General features: G+C 43.3%; 1 protein-coding gene across 1 annotated transcript in view; it reads right to left on the bottom strand.

The window, feature by feature from the left end:
- The window catches only part of ACER3 (alkaline ceramidase 3), an 82,186-nt gene that overhangs the window by 29,753 nt on the left and 43,229 nt on the right, over positions 1–9,204 (bottom strand). The window contains exons 3-4 of the mRNA XM_019524472.1: positions 5,272–5,324; positions 884–936 (exon numbers count right to left, since the gene is read on the bottom strand). Of these exons, the coding sequence (XP_019380017.1) occupies positions 884–936; positions 5,272–5,324 (106 nt within the window). The remainder of the gene's footprint in view (positions 1–883; positions 937–5,271; positions 5,325–9,204) is intronic.

Here is a 9,204-nt window from a genome sequence, read left to right as displayed (position 1 = left end):
CATAGAGAGCGCTTGTCCCCCCCCCCCCCCAAAATTGGCTTCCCCCCTGTTGCTGACAGGCTGGTGGTGGACCCCGTCCTCCAGTCATGCCCTGCTGGTGCCCCCCCAAACTCGGGAGGCACCAGTTGCCCATGTCATCCACCAGATGCAAACAGACTTCACTGAGGCTACACCAGTTTGCAACAGCTGTAGATCTGGATTGGGGCTTAAGGAGTTTAACACTCTCTGGTGGCAACAAGAACAAATGGATCTGCATCACAAGTTGGATTTTAAAAGCATAAAGCATTCATGTTGCTTCAGGGACCGGAAGTTACAGATGGGAAAAAAGAAGATAACTTTGTAAGTCTATGTTTGTTGGAGTTGCCAAATGTTGCACAGGTCCCTGAGCTAAGGTGGGTAGAACTAAGGAGGGGGAACTCCCATATGCAGCATAAAAAATGGTTATGGCAATTTTTCCAAGGGTCTCCTCAATAAAACGTATTTATTTCCTGTGAAATATCAGAATAAAAAAGCAGCTGGTCAGAAAGCTGGTCTAACCAGAGCTTAGAAGTATACATTTGGAGTCTGATTATATCTTAGAAACATGGTTTCTCATGAATGAAAACTTTATCATTGTTGCAAGCGTTACCACAAATGAGAACTCTATTGCTTTTGTTACTTACATGCCAAATAATGCTAGCTGTAATCTGAGAGATTTAAGCTGCAAAGCATTTATGTGACTACAGATATGAAAAACTGAAAGCCTAATCTTACTACACCTACTGAAATCATTAGAAGCTTTAGCATCACTTCCAGTGGAAGCAGGATTAGGCTCCGTGCATTCAACATTTAATTAAAATAGCTTTCCAATATTCGAGGAAAAAAAAGTTTGAGAAATACTTACAGGCAGTAGACAAATACACAACAAGTGTATATCATTGGCAGCTCATCCAACAGCTACAAAAAGCAGAGACAAAGAAACATGGAGGTTTCAAAATTATTTTGACAGCCAGCTTCTTGATGGTATTTTGCAAATAAACTAGCAGTACTGAAATTCATTGGGAGTAATCTTGTAGAACTGATTACTACATTTTAGGAAAAAGTCAAACCTTTGAAGATCTCTGCCATTTTTCACTACTTTACATCCACCTTTAACATTTAGGGAAATTATAGGACAGTGATGCACATTTGGTAATCTGCACAAAACTTTACTGGTGTCTTCCCAGCTCTTTCAAAATACTGAACAGGGGCTGTAGCAAACTCCCAGGTTAAGACCTTAGTTTTACAAAATGAAATTACAGAACATTGATGCAGAATGAATGATGTTGTTAGGCAGCTGTGTTTGCTTTTCTTTTGCAAAATTCAGTAAATTGCAACAAGCTAAAATCAACATCTTTAGTTATGACTGTAAAATGGTGCAGTGCTTTAAATTGGCATTTCTCAACCTGTGGGTCATGACCCAAAAGTGGGTTGCAAGAATATATGAAAGAGACATGGACAAATATTAAATATGGATTCTCCTTTACAGGAGAAAACTGTGGGAAACCGTTACTTTTCTGTTGCAGGCTGGTAGAGCTTGTCTGCAAGAAGCTGCTTGGGGCCCCCCATGTCCGCCCCACAACACTATAGGGCTGGGGGCAGCGGGTCAGGAGTGAGGGGCACCGGGTCAGGACAGGCAATCAGTGTGTACAAATGGGCCCTGGAGAACCCAAAATTTTGGCTAAAGGTAAGAAAGGCCTTTTCTGCAAAATACTCTGTGGAATTAATAAGCACCCTTTGCTAGAGGGGACAAAAAACCCCATAAAAAATAGAGTGCTGTCCAGAAAGCTTGTATTGTTCGAATTTTAGCATTAACAAACAGAATCAGAACATCACTGCTTGCCTTCAGAAATCCTGCTCACCAACAAGTCCTGGCATATTTACACAAGGGAATTTGAGAGTTAACCAATTTCTCAGGGAAGGTGGCTGTAAAAATCCATGAGACTAATACATCTTGAAAGGATGGCTCGTTCAGTAACTTGGGAAATGTTCACTCTGCATAGTCACAATCAGACAACAGTTCTGACACATCTTATAGAAGCACATGCTTTTTTTTTTCGGAGGGAAATGACTTTTTCTAGAAAGCCCGAGTTGCGGGGGGGGGGGGTGGAGAAACACGAACAGGATGTGAATGGTCGGTTGGTTTGAGTCCAGGCGGGTGAATGGGACCTGCATATTTGGTTGTCCTTCCTTTCTGGAAGTTGTTGAGGCTTGCCCAGGTTGCAGCTGTATTGGTACAGTAGTTCCTGACCCCTCCCAGGTATCCCAGGGCAGGGAAACACTTATAGGGATCACAAGGCATGACTACAGCAGAAAGCAGCACCCCGTGGAGATAGCCCATTCTAGCTCTGGAGCCAGAAGCAGTGTACAGACACTACCATGACACTGCAGAAGTGCTAATAAGCTCTTCTGAAGAACTGCACAGGTGCCCCAACTACCCCAAGTACTGACCAACGTTAAAGGATACAGTTCCAAGTGTAGCAGGCAGGTTGCTTTGGTACAAAGCCAGCCCAGATCTGCTAAATTTGTACAGAAGACCACTGAGTGCACTGGCCAAGGTTAGCATTCGATTGTTAATTTTTACCTTGAAAAACAATGAAGGTCTTTTAAGGAATGGATAAGCCAATTCTCTTAAATATTCAAGTTTTCAGGCTAGGTTTCTAAATGAATAGCTTTACTTTGCCTGGATATCACTGGTTCTTTTCTGATTTTTTTGTTTCTGCTGTCAAAAAAAAAAATGGCTCTTGGTTAAGCTGGCTCTCGGTGGCGACACCTGCGCTTGCAGCAGCACCCTGTCTCCTTTCTGCTCCATGAGGCTGGAGTCCTCTGCCTCTCCACTGCAGTGCCCCAGGGTGCAAACTCCAAACAGGCATGGGTGGGGGTTAGAAATCAGAATGATACTTGGGGACAGGGCAGGGCCTAGCTTGCGGCACACCTACCAAAAAGCTTGGCCAGCACTGGTCTAAAGGCTAAATGCATGGCCTCAATGAGGACTCATCTGCTAGTAGGGGTGATTATGGATCTTTTGCAGGTTGAGATTACCTGCTAGACATTGCAGGTGCCTGTAGATGTGTGGGGAGGCTGCTCTGATGCGCTGTAATTACAGTAGAGTCTGCTGGAGTGTGGTAATTAGCAGGGATCTGGGTTTCCCGTTTCCCACGGGGAAAAAAAAACGGAGAAAACGCAGATGTTTCATTTTAACAGAGAAACAAGTGGATGTTGCCCTTTTGCAAAGAGCTCCCTGCAGGCTGGCAAAGTTGCAGACTGCAAGGGGCTGGGGGGCGGGAGGAGGGTGTCCAGGCAGCCTGGAGAATAGCTCCCACAAGTTAAGTCTGGCAGTGGCGGGGCAGGGATTGAGGCCCCCATAGGAAGGGAGGGAGTTGGGCAGGGCTGGGGGCCCAGGGCTGTAATGCGTGGCTGCAGGGCAGTGGGCTAGGGCCATGGGCAGCTCATCCAGGGGGCGAGGTGCCAGCTCCCCACTGGGGAAGCAGGGGGGGCCCATGCCCCCCAGACCTATGCCAGCCCCATCTCCGCCCAAGCCTTCAGCGGGCAGCCCACATCCCCTGCCCCCCACAGGTTCCACTCTGGCCACACCACCCGTGGAGGTGGGGGAACCGGGCTCTGCTTACTGCTACGCTGCAGCAGCTGCTGCCTCCCGCAGGTGGCAGCTGGTGCTTGGGTGCTGTACCCGGGTCCCTGGCCCCATAGTCCTGGCAGTCGGGGGCCCACTCTGGCAAGGCTGTGGGGGTAGGGGGCTGTGGCTTGGGAGCAAGGGGTCTGGGCCTGCGTTCTGTGAGTTAAGGGGGCAAGGGGAGCTCTGATTTTCCATGATAAAAAACCCCAAATCAAATATCAACATTTATAGGTATTTAGAATTTATTTTATTATAGTGATTGAGGCATTAGTAGGCTTCCAAACTGCTTTAAAACTGTATATGTATGAATAAAACGTTGTGTTCAACTGACACACACACACCCCTTTCATTTTAATTTTGGATTTTGGGGTTTTAATCAAAGAATCTGCGGTTTTTAAACAGAGAATTTGCATTTTTTTTTCAGGGAAAACCAGGATCCCTGGTAATTAATGCACTCCAGCAGCTTTGGCATCTCAGGCATCAGTGTCCCTATACTTCAAAATGGTGGCAGGGGCACTTAAGCTCATTGAGCAAGCTGTAGCTAAAGTTAAAGCACCCTCACTACCATTTTGAAGCGTGGGGACACTGATACACAAGGTGCTCTTGAAGCCCATCTAATTAAAGCATCCCCATCCCTACCCCTGGAGCATGTGTAAAAGCACCCCATGTGCTGCAGAGCTGCTGGCTGTAGAAGTGACCTAATTTGTATAAAATGTGAACCCCAGCATACCGGTTTCCATGATAGCATGCTGCACTGGGACTGATAACCTCCAACTCATCGTGATTCAGAGAATGAATTTTCTGTTTTCTCTTGCATGTAGAACAGGACAAAGTTTTTACAAGTTGGGGGGGGGGCAGGGGACGGGATGGGATGATTGTCTTAGAATCCCTTTGCCCAATAATGCACTTCTGAAGACCTGTTTTTTAATCCCAAACAGAAGAAAACAAGCCTAACAGCTGGTGCTTTCCAAAGGGTTCCCATTTCAGTGACATGTACATCCAAAAGCAGAGATTTATACTGACAAAACATGAAGTGGAATATGAAGATATAATGGACAACACAATAACTCTAGGTTAAAGGCCTTGCTACCAAACTGAAGCTATAATGAAGGTTAACAGAGCATCTTGATTAAAAATCATGCATCAGTCCCATAATGGGTAAAGTCCCCTCTTACTAGAGTAACCAGCTGATTTAGCCCACTAATTTAGAACCGTACACGTTGCTACATGTTCATCAGCTGCAATACCTAGTAAATCTACATTAGGTCTTTGTGGAAATCATATTCAATGACTCAAAAGGTAAGAACACTTACCTTGCACATAATGAAGAAAATGAAATTGGGTAAAAACAAGCTCCTACAAACACCATGTTCTGTTCACCTTGATACGAAACTTTTTGCCAGCTCAGCCAGACTTAAATGGATCATACAGAGTTGCTGGTTTGAGCCAAAGGCATCTCGGTATAAACCAACCTCTCAAAAACGTATAATACAGCACTGGAAGTGTGTAACACTGCTTAGTAACAAGTTAGATAGATTCACACGGTCAAGGCACGCTTTAGTAGAGAATTGCGGGAGACACCTGGATGAGGTTATTCACATCTACGTATTTTTACTGACCTGCATTTCATACTTCAAGGTCATGTGGAAGCACCAAGATCCCAATCCCACAGCTGAAACCAAAGCAAAAGCACAATTAATAGAAAAGCCTATGTAAAAAACAGAACTTGTTACAGTACTTTATCTTTAACAGATGAACTTCATTGACAACTGATCTTTAAGCTATCACTTAACAGGGCCAGTTTCAGGGCCACCTATCCATTTTTTTCCACTGCCTTTTAGCTGAAATTTGCTCATTAAAGATCTCATTGAATTGCTTGTAAGAGAATTATTTTCCCCAGTTTCCTTTGCCATAAAAGCGTATGGTAGCAATGAGCAATCAGAAATACAAGATTACTGTTATCTCAGGGTTTCCTCCAAATATTTGTGTACTAAGGCTGTTCAGAAAGATGAGACAGTTACTTAGCAAGGTCTTGTTGCTTAATACAACCACCCCAGACTTCTTGTTGTTTTGCTTTTTTTAACTTGTGTTGAACAAGAAGGTTTTACAAGCCAGGCTTTATGAGAAGGCAGAGCACAGGATTTGAATTCACACTTCAGAACTGAGTTCATAAATTAAAAGGAAAACTATACAAAATTAGAAATGCAAAAATATAGAACCCTTGGTTCAGACATGATACCTTTTATTAGATCAACTGAGAAAATCAGAGGCAGAATTATACAAAATTAGAGGCAGACACAGGCAGGGGCTGCAGTTTGTAGGAACACCATGGAATGATTAACAACCATCGAACAGGTCTTTTCTATTTTTAGCTTGTCACGGGTGACCTTGGCTTTATACCTCCGAAATGTATCCCCCTTTTATCTCACAACGTACTTCTGAAGTTAATTCAAACAACCACCTCTTGCCTGTGTCCAGTCCACTCCATTTTGCAAAAGTGACAGATTTCTTAGAAGCTTGGTCTGTTTAGCTTTGATTCTTTGGTTTAAAAAAAAGTCTGTCCTTTTTTGTTAAGATGTTAGAAAAGAAATTCCTTACCACTGAAAATGTTGCTTCCTTTACCTACAAGAGTAGAGATGCTAACAATGCATTGGCTAAGCTCCCATGAGGAAGTTAAATTACACCCTAAAATTTTCCATAGTTTTGTAGGCAGAATATAGACAAACAATCCAATTCAAGTGAATTAACAGATGTTGCAACTGTGCACGTACGAAAAAGCTAAACCAGGAACCTTCCTTTTCCTCCCTCCAGGGTCATTGTGGGTGGATAGACTTTGCTTGGTGCTAAATTCCCACTTAAATTAGCTCACCTGGGGGGTTCATTCATATCCCAAGGAAAGCACTTTTCCTTTTGCTCTGAATGGTTGAGTAGGGCAGTGTTATTTTATTTAAAGGCTGTCAGCCTTCACAGCCAAAGGCACAATGACTACATTTCATTGCTGGGTCAACCAATCAAGTTATATGCAACACATGTGAAAGTTTCCATGGACCCAGGAATGGAAGATCTTGGAAAAAAAATCCAACTGCTCACAGGTGGTGGGGGGAGGGAGTTGCAGCCATATGAAGCAGCTTTTTGCAGCGAGGAAAATTTGCCCTCAGCTACGAAATTTTTTACACCATTTACAATCCAGGATAATTTCTTCTCATGACAACTGTTAGTTTGCTTTTGCTTTCAGGCTCTTTGTCTTGGAGCAAGTCACATTATGAAGCCCTAGTGGGTTGTTTTTTAAAAAAAATTTATGAGCTTATTAGACAAGAGCTGCAGTGCTGTTATGCAAACTGAAGAGGAACTGTTTATTAATATGTGCATTTGCAATGCAATCATATTGTTTAACTTCCTGTACGCTTCAGGGAAATAGGACATGACTGCCTATATGAGAATATGGCAAGCAAAGGTGCTCCCCATCACTTCCAAGGCGTTCCTGACTATATTCGGAACGACAATTCAGTAATAGCTAACATTAGGCACTGCACAAACATCACAGATGCTCTCTCCTTTCATGCTGTTTTTATATGAATGACATCTATTCCCTCCTCCCTAATTTTTCAACAGGGAATTTTTTCTGACTACGCACACCCACTCTTCCAACCGTTATTGAGTTACCGAATCAAACTCATCATTATAGCCGGGCAGGCTGTGTCAGTATAGTTAAGGCAACATCAGTATTTCCTGTACCAAATGATTTTCAATTGCTAGCAGCTAATATTTTAATTTGGGCAAAAACATATTATACAAGGTTACATTGTGTTTGAATGAACAATTAGGCAGTTACTTAATTATGTTAATGTTGTTACTTTAGGTTATATTAAGGTTATAAACAAATACTAAACTCATTTTCTGCATACGTTATTAGAAACTGGCTAATTAAGCTTTTCTGAGTCTCTGTAAATCCAAAAGTGCTGTAAAAATTGTTTTGCAGATCATTAGTCCCAGGTCTGCAGTTAGCTCATAAAAATACAGTTATTTCATTTTGAAAACATTTTCTCTGTGTCCTGATGAAAAAGGGAGTTTTTCTCAGATTTTGAAAAACGATGCTGTTGGCAAGATCTTATTTAGGCTTAAAAGGCAAGTGCTGAATAAATTAATGCTGTAGGCATGATTACTATATGCACACTATTTTTGGAAGCACCCGCAAAGGGAGGTAATCATGACACCCCTTGTTGTAATCCTGCCATATTTCATAAATTAAGACAGATCAAATTCGTGCAGCGCTCGAGTTCTTCCAAAGTAAAACCCAGGAAGGTGCATGGCATGGAGCCGGTTGCTTAGTAGGTGATACTTTCCCTTCTGAGTTAGTGTTGAATCCAGATCCTGTTGTGGGAACTGTGCTAGTTACTACTTTCCAGAGGAAAGCAGAGACCCTCAGCTACTTTTTGGACATGCAATTCCATGTCCCCTTACACAAGTGAAATTAAATAAAATTCCAGCGTCTAGGATAAAAGCCAATGAACTACATTCTGTCCAGCTAAGACTACCCTTGAAATCTGTTTTAATTTGTGTAAAGCTGTTCCATTACCCACAACAGATTCCACTTTCCAGCCCAGTAGCAAACAGCATATTTTACGCATGCCCGTCATGAGAGACTTGAAGATGAATGTTTCTATGGACTATTTATGGTGGGTTTACTCTTTGGCTTTAGGAGACATTCACAGCAACTGAAAATCAGCTAAGAAGCCACTGTGATGAAGTAAAAGGAAAAAAATCCAATGATGTGCTTAGATTGTGAGCAAATAAAGTTTTTCATAATTATCATTCCTTTCCAAAATGATCTACCAAGATGGGGCAGGTCATGTCAGACCAACCTGATTGCCTTTTATGATCAGGTCACAAAGGCAATGGATGCAGGTGTTGCTGTGGACAGTCTTTCTAGACTTCAGTGAAGCCTTTGACCATCTCCCACCCCATCCTCATTAAAAAACTAGGCGACTGTGGCATTGATGCCTACACAGTCAGATGGACTGCAGATTGGCTGAAGGGTCACAGTCAGAGGGTGGTGGTGGATGGGTCATATTCGACCTGGGGGGAAGTGGGCAGTGGAGTCCCCCAGGGCTCGGTCCTTGGGCCTGCGCTGTTCAATTTCTTCATCAGCGATTTGGACGACGGGGTGAAAAGCAACCTGTTTAAATTCGCTGATGATACCAAAATTTGGGGTGAGGTGAGCATGCTAGTAGGGAGGGAAAGATTGCAGCAAGATCTGGATAGGTTACAGGGGTGGCCTAACATAAACAGGATGCGTTTCAATACTGACAAGTGCAGGGTGCTGCACTTGGGCAGTAGAAGCCAGCAGCACACTTACAAGATGGGAAACTCTCTTCTTGAGAGCAAGGAGGCAGAAAGGGATCTTGGAGTCATTACTGACTCCAAGATGAACATGGGCTGACAATGTGTGGTCACGGCTGGCAGGGCTAACCGGACCTTGTCGTGAATCCACAGGTGCATCTCTAGCAGTGCCAAGGAGGTGATCCTCCCCCTCTATGCGACGCTGGTCAGGC

This window comes from Gavialis gangeticus, unplaced genomic scaffold, assembly GCF_001723915.1.
Source record: "Gavialis gangeticus isolate Ggan-Ray unplaced genomic scaffold, GavGan_comp1, whole genome shotgun sequence".
NCBI classification, from domain to species: domain Eukaryota; kingdom Metazoa; phylum Chordata; order Crocodylia; family Gavialidae; genus Gavialis; species Gavialis gangeticus.
Note: the sequence above shows the minus strand (reverse complement) of the source record. Positions and strands in the feature narration are given on the sequence as shown.